The 16,958-nt window shown below is 43.3% G+C and overlaps 1 protein-coding gene across 1 annotated transcript; it reads right to left on the reverse strand.

Moving 5' to 3' along the window:
- Positions 1–574: 574 nt before the first annotated feature.
- Positions 575–16,408, reverse strand: DDX20 (DEAD-box helicase 20; the record flags this gene model as incomplete). Its single annotated transcript, XM_084611094.1, has 12 exons — positions 575–2,069; positions 2,955–3,056; positions 3,145–3,250; positions 4,067–4,149; positions 4,981–5,039; positions 5,562–5,700; positions 6,139–6,281; positions 6,404–6,518; positions 6,848–7,016; positions 7,750–7,844; positions 8,567–8,813; positions 16,382–16,408. 12 exons carry the CDS (start codon positions 16,406–16,408, stop codon positions 916–918), a joined length of 2,439 nt encoding a protein of 812 aa, XP_084467220.1. The 3' UTR covers positions 575–915.
- Between the last annotated feature and the right edge of the window lie 550 nt (positions 16,409–16,958).

The following is a 16,958-nucleotide window of genomic DNA, read 5'->3' on the forward strand; positions in this document are numbered from 1 at the left end:
TCAAGCATCCTACTGAGGCTGGATTTGAATTAAGAAGCTAGAGTGGAAAGATTCTATATCCATTACCAATATCCTAAACCACCCAATCCCCCATTTTTTCCAGGCTTCAGACAGACAAAACAACATCAAGACCTAAATAAAGAATCCCAATTAGTTTCAGGGCTAATAGGTAATTTCATTTCTAATTAAAGTTTTCCCTTAAGCATGGCAAGTCTGATACTGCAGCATCCAGGGGGACAGACCAATTATGATAGCTGCGGGTTTTTTTTGTATGTAATTAAAACCTCCTCTATCGCACAGCCTACCATACCTAGCTGTGGAAGTGTTATTTATACAGTTTTAATTAATTCAATTTAAATTAGCAATACATGTATTAATTGAGATAAGCAGGTTTTAATCTGCCATCATTAAATAGCACGAGCAGTTTTTGCTCTGCTTAAGGCGGCACTAAAACTGGAATTATAGCTGTGCCTGAAGAATAACTTCCGTAGGTTTTTTAATGACAACTGCAATCTCACCCATGGAATATCACAAAAACAAGGAATAGCACAGAAAATTAAAGATGACAGTATACTTTGCTGAGTTTGGTTTTTTTAAATGTGGTTTCTTACATCTAAAGTGTCCTTAATCTGATTCAGCGTTTTTGTTCACTTACAAGATTGAAACTAACATCCAGCTGTACAAGACAAGTCATTTCTATTTATTGACAAATATCTGTTGCAATGCCAGTTCACTGAAATGCATATAAAACATTTACCCAGAAAGGGTTTTCTTGTAAAAAAACAAACAAACAAAAAAAAAAACATTTTTACTTCAGTCTAAAAACAGACGTCTGTTTATTTTAAGTCAATTTCTGAGCTTAGATGATAGCTCTTGGTAAATCTCAGTCCTTTTGCAGTGAAGATTGCTCTCCCATCACCAATCACTCTTCAGCAGTTCCTGAAGATAGACAGAGTTGGCGTGATAAGCAGTCATCCAATTAAAATGCCTATGAAATTTCCTATAGTAAGAGTGAGAAGCGTAATAACTCTGCCATGTTCGGTAATAGGACTTCCAGTATTCTTCATAATTCTGAGTCTCATAGGAAAAGCCAGGAGAGCTCTCATCCTGAGGGCTGAATGAACAGTCTTCCTGGGCTCCTCTCTTTGGAGGACTGGGGGATTGTTGGTAGTGGCTTTTCTTACATCGTTTGGAATTTTGTTTCACCACCTTTTTTTTCACCCGACTGTGCTTTTGGGTTTGTGGCATATGTTGGTGCTCCACTGGGCTCAGGGAGCAGCTTATGCTTTGGGAATAGTTTAGCGGAGCCTGATCTATAATAAGCACATCACTTCCTCTCTCTTGAGTATCTGAAGAGGCTTCAAGGTATGACTTGTTTTCCCCACTATGAGAGGAAGCTCTGGAACTGAATGAGTTACTATCACTATCAGTGTCCCCAAATGATACACACTCTGCTACTGAGTACATGGTCTCTTTCATCCCCTTCTTTTCGAAAGCACCATTTTTAGGGTGCTGGTACTGCTCTCCAGGGCCTGTGTAGCTTCTTATGATTTCAACCCTTTTCTCCAACCCTTCTTTAATGAAGTACTCATAGTCTTCAACAAACTCTGCAAAGCTCCATGGAACGGTAGGCTGTGGGTTCTTAAATGATGACAGGCAAGGAATTTTGGGGAGTGTATTTTTTAAGGTTTCCTTGTTCAGATGTTGACCAACATTTTGTTCAGTGGTTTTGCAAGCCGTTGCCATTTGATTTCTCTGTTGTGTGTTGAAGTTTAATGTCTTCGGACTCTTGCTAGTTTTTTCTGCATTTGCATGATCTGGGCAGCCTTTTAGTAGTTGCTTCTGCTTCGAAACCCTTCTTGGCTTGGACATGGAAGAATTTTCACCTGAAACACTAGGATCACACTGAGGTATCTGAGCACAGCTATTTATGTGCGTGTGCTGCACTGACTCCTCTGGTCTTTTATGGGTCAAGATATGAGCATTCAATGAAGCATCTGCATGGGCAATAGCTGTGACCTCTACATCCCACTGGGCAAATTGCTCCACCAATCCAGTGGGTACAGGTTCTGCACAACAGAAAAAATCAGCCATTCAGTCAAAAGCAGCACAAGACTTCTTTCTTGATCCCGAGGAAACAAGTATGTTTTGCATGCTATATAACAAAATCCCAAATCATAACAGATTGTAAAGTGACAGTTGTCAAATTTGCTCTTTTTTCATAAATATTACCAGTATTTCTGGTGGAAGTTTTGTTTTTTTTAAAAAATACAATAGATGCATTTCTCTATTAGAATGCCATCATTCTTTTCATAATTATTCACGGTAAACTATACTTATTATTCGAAGGGCAACCTTAGAGAAGAGCAATAACTCAGGTCATTAGAAGATATATTTATGGCTAACAATGTCAAACGTAATACAGTATTATCTCTCTGCTACAGCATACATCCTAATTAAACACATTGGTTTTAAGATGTATTAAAAATGTTAAAAGGAGCATGGAAAGGAATATGCAAAGCATTGTTAACAGGTAAATTCTGTTATTAGGGAAAAGTGATGTTGAATCCATTCAGATTTCCCAGTTCCTTTCTCTTCCACTCCACTATTGCACCCATAAAGCCCACAAAACCTCAGAACTCCACTCTGCCGTTCCCATTGCCTTCTTATGAAAATCTATCCCTAAGTGTACACACAGTTTTAATTTTGTATTGCTTTGTATAATTGCAGTGATTTTAAAATAAAGCTACAGGCCACCTAGTTAAGAGCTATTTATGTACGTTATCAGTACCAACACTCTGCCTTACAAGACATATTTAGCTATTAGACTTAGCATAGTATCTGTAGATTAAACCACAGTTCATGATGATCACCTGTAAATTCAACTGTCACATTAAAACCAAAAAAATAACCAAGAGAATATAATGCAGACATATTCAGGAGACAGACTGTACCTGGTAAAGGAAGAAGCTGAAGATTACATTTCTGTGCAATTTTCATCATCATATTCTCTTCCTCCCCACGGCAACAGTATGTCACAGCTAGGCCTAAGGTTCCTACAATACAGGGAGCGAGGGAAGAATTAGCTAGCGAGTTCCACATATGCACTGCTTCCAGCTACACAACCCCACAACAGCGTTTTACCAAAGCGTCCAGCTCTGCCAATCCGATGCATGTATGTTTCCCAGTCCAAAGGCACATCCAGGTTGATAACAAGATTCACCTTCTCAGCATCAATTCCACGAGAAGTCTTGAGGAGAGGCAAAAAACAGAGGTAATGGTGACTAGTCATAAGAAATGCAGTTCATCTATCAATTCAGGAGGCCCTTCTGTAAATTCTATGTATTGCAATACACTGTACATGAAAACTATAATTTCCTGGCTTGCTTAGGTTAGCTAGAAATAAGCATATAAACACTCTGCATTGAGATGTACAACTGGAGGATCATTTGTATTACTATGGAGGAAGAATAAGCAGATGTCTGGGTACCAAGGAAGCACATATGCTCCCAGTTTAGGAGAAATATACAGGACAGTAATATTTTTAGGTGATAGAACTTCAAGCACTGAAGTATTGAATAATCTTGCCCTGTCTTTTCGTGTTTTTAAGTATAAAGAAAAAAACTGTACCATGGCCAATACTCATGTGCCACACACAGAAGAGATATTGCTACAGCTCTCCTTAAAACGTGAAAGAGGTGTTGTGTTGGGATCACATGAAGGAGAAAAGTAACCTCTGTTCATCTGTACCACCACCAAAAGATAGACTTATTCCTTTGAAATTCAGATAGCCTCCCAGAGCCTAACTATGAAAAGGTAATTAAAAAGAAATAAGTATTTAAACTTATTTAAAACTTATGTTTTTAGAAAGACTTTGAAAATTAGTTTTCTTTTCTGAAGATGAAAACTGGGTGGCAGTTTGTGTGCTCCCCAGAGACAGAAAATTACTATTTTCAGATAAATGTTCTATAAATACTGCTAAGTCAGATCTATTTCCAAGTCAGCGCTACAGTACATGAATTTATGTTCTAGAGAACTACTTATCAGAAAGAAAAAAACAACTCACTAAGTCTGTGGAAATCAGGACTCTACAATGGAACTGCTTCAATTTAGCCATAGCATCAAGACGCTGGTTCTGATTCATACTTCCTGAAGAAACAATAATGAATATTTAGAAACTGAAAGAGTATTTAGGTTATTTAGCCTTGTGCTGCTCAAACCCAGGGAAAACAGGGCTCAGTAAATTCTACTCCTGAAAGCTAATGAAGTGGCATCCTTCCTTCAGGCACTAATTTTAAGGCATGTTGTATCTACACCAGGAAATAGAGATGACTGGAAAGTAGACAAATTTTAAAATATTATTAACAAAGTAGGGTATAAAATTAATCTCTTTTTAAGAGAGATTATCCCTTTCCCAAGTGTTATAACATGGAATGCAAATAAATTTGACTTACTAACTACCATAAAGATGCAAATATTCTTACAGCAAGGGGAGACAAAGAAAAAGGATTAGTGATAATTACAAAAATAAACAAAAAAGGATGGTTTTGTTATAATTGTGCTGAGCTTTATTTTATTGGCTTCTTATTCTTAATAAGTGCCCTAATACATCAAATAACTCCAGACACACACTTCTGAAAATTTCAGACGCAAGAGGACTTTCCTTTCCAAATACATCAATCTGTTACAGTACTCCAAAGCATAAACGGGATTCCCTACTACAGACTGGAAAACAAAATGAAGTAACTGAATCATCTAACCAATAACAAAAAAATAAAGTTAAGCAAATATTTAAAGATTCTCAGTGAACATGCAAGAAATATGAACGGTCAAACATTATCTGTAAATTATTCATATAAAGGCCCCCAAGTCCCCCAGCTATGTCCTGAATACTCCAATGGCAACATTTCTACTGTGACTTTAGGTCAGTTTCGTACAAAATTCCAACTAACAGAAGCAGTAAGTTCCAAATGCACTTGCCTGAAATGCACACAGCAGGAAAACCTTTGGATGTCAATATTTCAGCCAGGTGTTGAGCCCTAATACAACATAATTATATAAAGGTTGTAAATAAAATTACGTACTTCCCGGGTTTCTTCAAGATGACAGATTGAAGATGACTTAACAAGCTAAGCATCAGATCTGAACTTTCACACCTTTACAGCCAAAAATTAAAATTCCAGCAGTTGTCTCAGCTGTTCATCTGGTTAAGTTAGATACAATGACACTTTGCAATTTTGAAACTGGTGGATCTTTCAGCTGAGACTTCAAAAATCAAGTGTGCACAGACATTAGTTCCCACAGCACTCACGTAAATGCAGAAATTGCCCTGATATCAAAATTCCCCCCTACCTCTATACACACTTAGTACTATGTACCACCCATTCAGGCTGCAGCCCTGCGTTCCAGAAACAGTAGCATTTCGGAGTTGAAATTTGCATGCAGGTTGCGTAATACTTTGGGCTCTTTACAAAAGGTGCTATAAAAATGGAATATATTATGCCCACTGTTCACAAACATCTGCAAACATCATATTGTTAGTTTTAAGAAGTTCTTGTTACCTGCTGTGCAGATTTGAGAAGACCAAGGCCTGATTAAATGGAATCTTACTGAAGAGCTCCTGCAAGTGCTGCGCCTTCTCCTCAAAAGTCTTATGAGGAAGTGAATGAGAATTCACAATTTTGTAATATTGCTTCAACCCTGTGCAAGAAATCAAAGCATGGTAAGGTTAACAGTACGAAAAATTCACAATGAATTGGTATTAAAAAGTTGATTCAAATATGTAGTAACTAGAACAAGAACATTAAAGAATAGGAAATATTAGTTAACCAATTATCACCACATGCTGAATTCGAATCTGGAAGGCTATTTTTCTTTAAAGTTTGGAATCTTTTCTTGAAGCTTTGGAAAAAAGATAACCCATAACAGAGGAAAAAAAACACTCTATCATAGATACTTTACCTAAGAAAACTTGGGGTATAATCACTTTTTTGAACAAATCACGAAATAGAAGTGATAAACCAAGTATTTTGGAATGTTTTTTGTTTTTATTAATTATACTCGTAGCTGAATGTTAAATAAATTCAGGTTTTATTTGCCTAAAAACATTGAAGTTATGGATGTGCAACTTATACATACCAATGAGACTTGGGTCAGTGGGGTTCAACCTCACAAAGGTAGGGTCTCTCATGTACCTGGTCAAAGCATTAGCCAATGATTCAGGGTAGGTAGCAGAAACAGCCAGCATCTGTTTGTTGGCTGGCAAAGAAGAATAAATCCAGCTAAGAGAAAGTAAGATATTGAAAGTGAATGTATCCCACATAATGCATGTTTTAGAGCTGAAAGATTCTGCATGTTAAAACTACTGCTAGGCGTATGAGAGAAACACTAGTATTTTTCTTACTTGACTTGTTCCTGGAAGCTGCCTTCTTCCAGAAGCTTGTCCGCTTCATCAAGAATGAAAAGGCGGATACTGGCTGTATTCAGACAGTCCAATTCTATGAGCTGCTTTATTCGACCTACATGATAAGAGAGAAGTGAGACACTTGAGCCCCAAAAATATTTATGAAAAGAATCTGGTTGAGACAAGACCACTATCTGTTGCATATCAAAGACTTGTTACCTAACCCACTTATTTAATAATTTTTTTTTAAAAGCATATTTAGACTAATCACTCACTAAAAATACTTCTCTGGTCTAATTTTCTTTTGCTTCAGGCTTTGAAACTGTCCTCTCTGACTGTGGGACAAGAATCAAGAATTCAAGAGTGCATTTATGTACCAAATATTGTATTGTTGAAAAGCGTATCACTGAATTGTGACTAAAGTACAGTGAAGTGTGCTCTTACCTGGAGAGCCTACAGCTATGTGACACTTTTTTAGTCTCATTTTGTCTTGATTCAAAGGAGTCCCTCCAATGAAGACATGACATTCCAAACCCTCCATTTTGATTCCAATAGTTGTGATAACAGCATGAATCTGCACTGCAATTTCTCTTGTAGGAGCTAAGACCAGGATCTGAAATAAAGAATTGGGCTTTGAAGGCACAGTGACGGCTCAGTGGATTAGATGCAGTCTTTCACCTCTACATCACTGCTTTAACTACAGCTTAGGCGGCCAGTGACAAAGTTTTTACCATCAGCTGTTTCATGACTTGTGTAACACTCCTTGGAAGTCAAGTCCAGTTCTTACTGGACAGGTCCTCCCACCCCCCAAAATCAATAAGTTGAGACTAAATTCCTACAGCCCCCGTAAAAGCTGCCCCTGAAGAGTAGATCTGAGGCATATTGATACGATGGCATAGGTGAAAGTCTACTATCACAGTCCATGATATACTTGTCCTAACAAAATATTTCTGTCACTGAGGTTGTCGAGCCAACAAGATACTTTTTTGTGCTTGCAAAGCCTAAAAATGATCAACAAGGGAGGCATGGGTGTTTCCCTTATCGTACCCGCATATTTATTTCATTATAACCTATCAAGCAATCTACTACTAACACAGATTACAAAATAAAACAGCAGCTCTGCAGCACTGCATTCTTACTAGGAGCTTCGGACATCAAGGCACTGAGATTTAACAGTAAAATACATGATTCATTCAAACGTAGACAACCACACAGCCCCCGATTAAATTGACCAATGTCCTGTCCTGCAACTAGGTGGTGACCTCTTTGGTTATTCAAATACCTTGGACAAGGACCTGGAGATGCTCCCAGGCTACTACAAACCACCACATCTTCAGGGCTCTCACCTGGGTTGCCGGGTTTTCCAGTATGAGGGAATCGAGGGCAATGGTCGAGAACACACAGGTTTTGCCAGTGCCAGATTTTGCCTGCACAATGAGATCTGAAAGGGTTTGAAGAGCCCAAGTCAGGCAGCAGCCAGAAGAGTGTCACCCAGGTGATGCAGTGTTATTAGGGGCTTCACGGACTCCCTGTGCACGAACAGGGGCCGAGTCTCTACCAATCGCTCCTTCCCTTGGGAAGCAAACCACAGGCCCCAGCTCCCCACCCCTCGGGGGGGCCCCCCACCCGCTCCCGAACCCGACCCCTCGGCCCCCCCCCCAGCTCCCGACCCCGACGAGGGGGGGGCAGCTCCCGACCCCGACCCCTCGGCCCCCCCCAGCTCCCGACCCCGACCCCGGGGAGGGGGGGGCAGCTCCCGAACCCGACCCCTCGGCCCCCCCCAGCTCCCGACCCCGGGGAGGGGGGGGCAGCTCCCGAACCCGACCCCTCGGCCCCCCCCAGCTCCCCACCCCTCGGGGGGGCCCCCACCCGCTCCCGAACCCGACCCCTCGGCCCCCCCCAGCTCCCGACCCCGACGAGGGGGGGGCAGCTCCCGAACCCGACCCCTCGGCCCCCCCCAGCTCCCCACCCCTCGGGGGGGCCCCCCACCCGCTCCCGACCCCTCGCCCCCCCCCCAGCTCCCGACCCCGACGAGGGGGGGGCAGCTCCCGAACCCGACCCCTCGGCCCCCCCCAGCTCCCGAACCCGACCCCGGGGAGGGGGGGGCAGCTCCCGAACCCGCCCCGCGCCGTGCACCGCCGGCAGCCCCCCGCGCCCACTCACCCAGGCCGCAGCGCCCCAGCGGAATGGCCTTCAGCTGCACCGGCGAAGGCCTCAGGAACCCGGCGGCCTCCAGCCCCGCCAGCACCGGGGCCGACAGCAGCAGCGACCCGAAGTCCGCCGGGCCTCCGGGGATCAGCACGTCCCGCGTGCGAGGCCGGGTCTCGGCCGGAGCCCCGGCAGCAGCCGCCATCATGGGAAGCGGGCGAGATTGGCAGCTCTCGCGAGAAGCCGCAAAGCGCCGCGAGGCCTTCTGGGGGAAAACTTTATCAGCAGCCCCGCCGCGCGGACACGGCCACGGGCGGAAGGAACCATTGTGTGTTGAGGGGGGGAGGGGGCGGAAGGAACCATTGGGGTGATTTGGTGATAGACTCCTGGGGACTGAAAGCGGGGAGGCAGGGAGCTGGGGGGGAGGCAATTGGAGAGTGAGAAGGGGGGGCACCGGGGGGCTTCTATGAGGGGACACCAAAGGGAGCAGGAGACTGGGGGGGGAGCATTGGGGCTCTGAGAGGTGGGGGCACCCCCCAACTTGCCCCCCCACCCCACAGGGCACCCCCCAACTTGCCCAGCCAGTTGCTTTCCTTCATGAGCACCCCCCCACCCCCCACAACTCTTGGCGCCACACTTAGCATGGGGTAGGACACATTCAGCGGCCTTAATGCACCCCCAGGAGCCGGATGAAGGGGTATGCCCATCTCTTCGGGCACTGTTCTCTGCACTTGTAGGGGGGGATGCTTGACGGGCACTTGTTACTGTCTACCGCTAACCCCTAGGATTTTAATGTAGAGCGCCAACGTGGGTGCGATAGCTCTGGATAGCTTGAAAGCTTCTCTCCCTCTCACCCATAGAAGTTGGTCCAATAAATGATACGACCTCACCCACCTTGTCCCTCTAATATCCTGGGACCGACCTAGCTACAGCAACCCTGCATCCAACAATGTTCTTAATTTGTCCAGCGGAAGATCCAACTGGGCAGTACCTGCATAACGTGTAGGTGGTTTCAGAGTAACAGCCGTGTTAGTCTGTATTCGCAAAAAGAAAAGGAGGACTTGTGGCACCTTAGAGACTAACCCATTTATTTGAGCATGAGCTTTTGTAAGCTACAGCTCACTTCATAGATGGTTTCTTGTCAGCAGAGGGTGCTGTCACTGCACATATTGTGCTTCCTTTATTGATTTTGACATAAAGGTGTAGCTTAATCAAGTCTGTGTGTGTGTGACAGGATGGAATGGTGCACATCGATTTTCCCATGGGAGATGAGGGGGAAATTTGCTCTTGCTGCAAATTGTCACTACCTCAGATCTACAGACTTGGTTTGGGGCTGATTTATATTAAATTTGTGCAAGTGGAACTTACTGAATGGACATATACAGACTAATCAGGTCTAATAATCTATTGAGGTTAACCTTAAGAAGCCTCAGCATTTGAACTTCGAGTAACAAAGCATCAGAAATTTAGCATGCCAGTATATTACTACTCTTAATTTGTATTACAGTACACCTAGGGATCCCAACTGAAATTGTGCTAGGTGATGTACATACACTTAGTAACAGGCAGTCCCCGTTCCAAGGAGCTTCCAATCTAATTAAACAAGAGAGAAAGTATTAATATCCTCAGTTTATAGACAAAAAAGACAGACAAATTAAGTGATTTGTCCAACATCATCCAAAAAGTTCATGATAAAGTTACATACTGAACCCAGATCTCCCTGAGTCCCAGTCTGATACCTTAACCACAAAACCCTCCTTCCACTCAGTAAGTGCCTCAACTTCTACTTTTCTAGAAACACCAGGAAATATGAATTCCTTGCTAACAGACCTTTATTTATTCATTTATGTTTGTTAGCTTTTAGCATCTAGCTCAGCGATATGATTTAGTAGCATCCTTTGTACGGAGCAGATTATAGAGCTCAAACAGAATCCCATTACATTTTGTTCCATATGATAAAAAGACGCCTTCAGTAAACCAAACACTCACACCATTTATCTCACATTTGCTGCTCAGAAATTGCAGCCGCGTAGGTTTGAGCATAAAAAGTAACTCTCCACAACTGAAATTCCACAAACTGAAAAAACTCAATGTGGCCGTGCAACTGACGTGATTAATTATACAATTTAGTAATGTGGCATGATCCTTCAAGGGTGAGGGTTGGGTTTGTTTTGCTCTTTATAAAAACTGGGTCTATTCATTATTGTCCACGGCTGGGTAATAAATAACTTGCCCTGTTTGGCATGCGGTTTACTGTAGACTGATATGCAAGGCAACCATAACTTCAACTGTGTGATTTATTAGGTGGGGAACTGTGCAGTAGCTTTAAAGGCAAGTAGGTGGAATTTAATTGATAGTGATTGTCTGTAGCAATGTGCCACATCCAATGTTATCAACTATTGCAGCAATTCCCATTGTTCTCCATTGGTAGACATGTCAGACTGGACATCCAGCAGTTCTGGTTTTTATTTAATTTTAAATGACTTGGAGTTTTCAATATATAAACCTACAGGTAAAGTCCTGGCCCCACTGAAATCAATGGGGGGAAAAAATCACATTGATTTCAATGGAGCCAGGATTTCACCTACAGACTGAACACAGGGGAAGGAAGGAAGGAAGGGGGATAGAGTGGTGGTTCCTGGGGTGCATGTGTCTGTGTGGGATACATTCATTCTGGTTCTCTGAGACTATTATTGCCTCTTGGATCTTTGAAAGTGACTTTTCACATCCCCATCTACTATTTTAATCTCATAACTGATGCAAGATTGAAGATTCCTTCCCCTAGATATCTTTGAAGTTGTAGTACATCTGATAACATTCACTCCTTCCTCCTTCTCCTCTCTCTCCCAGCTGATGTTCCAGCACTCTCTTTTCCTTCATTAACGCATTTTCTCCATCTTCCATCTCCCTCGGGTACCTTAGTATCTGATTCTGCTTACCAGGGCTTTTTTTTTTTTTAAACAAAACAAAATCATAACTTTGCTTTAGCATGTGGCTGTGTGATAACTTTAGACCTTCCTGCCTGCTCTGCATTTCAGAGCTTTCTTTACAAAGAAACTCTGAGCTCCTTTATGTGTACAGAACTTTGTACCAACTTTCTTCACACATCTTAAGTCCCAGATGCAAGCGTGTTCTTTGTATTTGTACACGTAGCTCACCTAATACGCAAAAGAGCTTTTAGGTCTTCTAGTCCATTCATAGCATTTATGTACTACAGTGATGGGCATACTCCAAATACCACAGATAGGTTTTACCACCTACAAAATGTGTAGCTGAGTTCTCTATGAACTCTGCAGTTCTTCCATAGTTAGATATCTTAGACAAGTATAAATGAGTACTATCTGGGTGATCACTGTATGCTTGCAAAACCATCTCGAACTATTAGGGATTAGGACAGAAGGCAGATTATCCCACATCTGCCCACTGCAAGGTTTCTTGCCCCTTCTTCTGAAGCATTGGGTGTTCGTCACTGTCAGAGACAGATACTGGATTGACAGATCCCAGGTCTGATCCTGTCTGGCAAGTCCTAGGTTCCTATGTTTCTGTTTCTGCAGCAGGTTCCAGTTTGGTACTTTATGCAGACAGCATAATAAATGAATATAGATATTTGGCACTGAAGAAAAAGGGAAATTCAGTTTGGAACGATAGGAGCTGAGACGAACCCCATTGATTCAGTACCCGATGCAGCAGAGCTCTTGGCAGAATCACTGCCTCTGGGAAAAGGAGTCCCAATATAGATGTCTGTATGAAAATTTGTCTCTGCACCCAGCTGCAGAGGAAATAATCACACACAGATGGAAACTTGCAATGGGAGCAGGAGAAAACAGAACCACCATGGCTCACATGAGCTACTGCAGTTTTGGTAGATGTGATATTCTTCGAGGTGTCTTTGGAACCAGCCTGGCACGGCTGCAAGCTGCCTAGCCAAGACTGTTAAAGGAGCCGATTTCTTTTTGAAAATGGGATCCCAAGAAGAAACTGGCTGCATCTCAGGATGAACAGCAACCCCAATTCCTTCCGACTAATTTCTTTGGAGCTCCCGGCAATTATTTCCTCCCAGCTGAAGTGATGAGGTTGCAGTTGCAGCAGTTCCCAGTATTGCTACTTTCCCACTGTGCATGACATACGTACGTACACAGATAAAAGCATCTGTGAGAAAGTGATCCTTAATGTGCAGCCAGTTGTCCCTCAGAACCCATGCAGCCGTTCACATGCAACTGGTGTTTGTTTTAGGGATAGCACCTTAACTAGACACATAGATTTGCAAGGCCTCTGCATTGCAGGAGATTAAAACACAAGCAGATGTGGAGATCTCCTCAGCAAGCCCAACACAAATTTCAGGAGAGAAGTGGGCTGGGAGGACGCTTGGCACAGGGCTAGTGGGAGGCTGTGCCGAGTGCAGTGTGAAAGAAGACACAAGGCCAGGAGTGGGAGGAGGGCTCGAAAGGAGAGAGGAATGAGAAGAGTGTAGGAGGGCAAAGTGGGGAGGAGGAAATGAGGGGAAAGGTATCTGTGGGGGCTGAGTCATGTGGAACCATGGGAAGTTTGAACCTGATCATGTTTCCGAAGTAGTGTCAACAACCTTCTTCCTACTAGATGCCCTTAAACTAAAGCACCAATAAGTGTGTTAGTCAGGAAAGAGAACAGACACCATCAATCATCATTGCTGCCATGAACCAGAGCATAAATGTATGCATCTGATGAAGTGAGCTGTAGCTCACGAAAGCTTATGCTCAAATAAATTTGTTAGTCTCTAAGGTGCCACAAGTACTCCTGTTCTTTTTGCAGATATGGACTAACACGGCTGCTACTCTGAAAGCGTAAATGTTGTCTTCTGAACCTTTTAGCTTCTTGGATAGGCCCTGTTTTACAAAACCGCAGCCCTTCTGAGGCCTGGGTATGATAGTAGTGAAGCTGGGAACCAGAGGTGAATGAGAGAGAAAAGCTTTTAAGAGAGCATTCACTACAATAAAAGTCAAATCCTGGACTGGTTGAAGTGACTGGGGTCGACACTGGTTTCAGGGGTGAGCTGAATGGTCTGGGACCAACATGGCTGTAACACTGCGCACATAAATTAGTTCCATGTTTTATTTTTCAGGTGAGGTTTTGTTAGGTGTTTGTACTGATTTAAAAAAAAAATACATTCCCTAGTCCATTTTTAGTCAGCAGGGCTTTTTATTATTATTCCATGCTGGCTCCTAACGGGAAGTAAATATCTAACCAAGAGATTATTATCACTGTATAATCTGGGTCCTGAGAGAGGCAAGGAGCCTTTTAGAAATATGGACGTGGCAAATGGTTTGATTAAATAAAATCCCTTGTAACCCTTTTAAATTAAATTGATGTGATCTAAACAGACAATGAAAGGCAGCAGGAAGCATTTGCTCTTGGGGGAGGAGCAGGGCAGAGGTGATAAAACAGCAGTTGATCAGATTTATATGTTCTGAGCAGTAATTTTTCTTACCCTTAGTAGAAGACATCTTGTAACGCATCTTAGATAATTTAAATATAAAGAATCATTTCTCTTTGTGATATATTGTTAGAGTATTCTTCAGACACAGAACCTTAATTCAGAGGGGCACTGCTATTTTTTATTTATTTAAATGTTTCTGGCTCTATACTAGGCTCTGCGGTGGAGGAAGGGTTATTAGAATCAGCCCAATGGCTGTATGCTGAGTAACCACGTGACATAACTGGAAGCTTTATTGTTCCACTGACGCTCTCCCTGTAGAGCCAAAGAATTTAGGTCCCACTCCTGGTGCTTTCCACGTGTAGGCAGTTAAAGGATCAGAGCACATGATTATAAGCTCTTTATAAACCCAATATTTATCATTTTAAAAATCTCATATTTTAAAGCCAATTTCATGAGCTTTGGGGCGTGACTCAAGATTTTTGAATGCTTAGAATGGGCAATGTTTGATAAATGGCACTTCCCAAACTTTGTCCCTGAGTCTCTGCTGGGATCCACTACCACTGCAGTGCAGAGACCACTGATGTCCCCACACAGGACTGGGGCCTCACAGTCCAAAGACTGCAACCTGCATCGTTACCTTTGTGACTGACAGCTCGGTGTTTTGCCTACAGGAGCACTGCATAATTGTTTTAGCATCCCTATCAGTTGTAGAAACACCCCTGGGCCATAAATCAACTAGCACACACGCATTCTGCCCCCGATCACCTGTAGCGCAGGTGACTCTGGAAATTAGCATTTAGACAATGTCCAAAGGCGCGTCACAAAATATGACAATGAGCAGGCATACTTCCATTTCAGCTGAATCCAATTGCTTTACAAATGCTGCTAGCTTCGCAAATGACCCACAGTCTGCAGAGTGGCTTGAAAGAGAGTTCATTGCCTTCTATGAAATGGAATATTTCTGTCCACCTAGTTTATTCTCTTAAATTGCACCTTTGCCAAGAAATATAGCCACTAGCATTGCAGGGATCTTATATTAGGACAGACCTTCCGCAAGAGAGACTCATCTGAAAGGAAATGTGTATCCATTATACTAAGCCATTATGCTCTTTCCTTCCTTCCTCCCTCCCTGTGGCTATATCCATCTCTTCATTATTCTCCTCCAACCGGTCCCCTGGGGGCTTATGAGCATGTTTCTTTATGTGCTTTCTAATCTTTACATTTCAAAACCACATTTTCCCTTCCCCAAATCTCCTGGATTTTTCACCATTTCTCCCCCTAAAATTAAAAACTCAATTTGATGAAATTACATGTAAAAGCTGCGTTTTCTGGGATGTGCCATTCTCAGAGTTCCTGGCTGTTTTAAGGCTGCAGCAGTGTAGAAGAGGGATTTATCAAAGTGGGGAGAGAAGGGGGAAAATCATGGGGATAAAATCCAGGAGTTACTTTGGGTTTCTCAGTGCAACGGTGCAAAAGACTGTGCTGGAGCTTATTATTCATCCTTTACTGACTAGGGCCCCAATCCTGCAAGCTCTTCCATGTTTGTAGGCTTACAGCAGCAGAGAGTTCCATCCAAGTGAACAGTGCTCTGCATGGGCACAAGGTACTGCCTACATGGATGCAGCTTGCAGGATCTCTGGTCATAACATGGGCATATTGCTCTTATGCTGCATTAGAAATAGGACCAAATTCTAGCCACCAGGAGTTTGATTTGGTACATGCAAAAAAACCTGTGGGCAGTGGGGAAGGTTTGCTGTCCCAATCCTCTCTTCCCCTAAAACCAGCAGAGAAGGTGCTCTGCAGGTTCCCCCATGACAGAATCCTAACAGTCCAGGGGGGAATCCCACTGTTTTGGGCACACACAGCTACACACATACACAGCCCTCCCTGCACAGGTCATTCCTACACCTAGCAGGAGGAAGTGCAGGCATTGCCAGTCTGAACTGGGTATAGAGTAATGCTGCTGTTTGGAAGCGTATATGTGCACCTGTTCTAGAATAACAGTTGCAGAGAAGATAAATTTGGCCCATGGTTTGGAGCCCCAGAGTCCACTGAGCCTCAGTTACACGTGTGGACGCTAATCTCTCTCTAATTGTCCCCTATATTAAAACAAGTCAGGTCCTTTCTCTGTGCCGGTGGAGATGCAAACTGGAATCTGCATGCAGTGTAACATTTCACACTGGCCTGTGTTCCCATTAACAGCAGCACCCATTCCCTATCCCAGGTGTACTAGCTGTTGACAGGAGGATCCCATGTGATGAAAAGGATGGCCTGGCTGGCAGGGCCTCAATAGCCCCATTCCGATTCATCAGCATGCAGGTTAGGGATGATGCACAGAGAGGGAAGCCTGCAGTGTCCCCACATACTCTTTAGGAATCAGCCTATACTGGACTTCACCCTCTGGGGGCCCTTCTTACCTCAGATTCTGGAGCACTGAATTCCATGTTTCAGGTGGTTACATGTAGTTAGTCCAGTCATGAGAGATCTGTACAGTCCCACTTTGCTTCTCTCTAGATAATTTGTCTGCAACAAAATCACAGGGAAGTGTGTTCTAGTTCTGACCCTTCAAAATAGCCTCTAGGAATTATCTAGTTAAACTTCATGATTTGGGGGCCAGAACGGGTCCTGGGGAAGGAGGTTAGATCATTAGCAGAAGTAGTCATTACAACCATAAACAAGGGAAAGAATATAAAACATGAAGCTTTGTGGCATGAACCCAACTATCAGGGCCTAAGAGACAGCTTTCTCTGGGGGCAGGTTATCTCACAGCTGCCTAGTGCAGATTTTATTCCTCTGAAGCGGCTGGTATTGACCACTTCTGGAGACAATGAAACACAGGCATTGCCAGACTGAATCAGACCCAAGGACCATCTAGCCCAATGTCCTGTCTATATCAGTGGCCGGTACTAGATGCTTCATAGGAAGGTATAACAATCCTGCAGCATGAAGATGTATGACGTGACGAGCTGGGAAAATGCCTGTCTTACTTTTTAT

Source organism: Lepidochelys olivacea (genome assembly GCF_965140295.1).
Source record: "Lepidochelys olivacea isolate rLepOli2 genome assembly, chromosome: 21".
Taxonomy (NCBI): domain Eukaryota; kingdom Metazoa; phylum Chordata; order Testudines; family Cheloniidae; genus Lepidochelys; species Lepidochelys olivacea.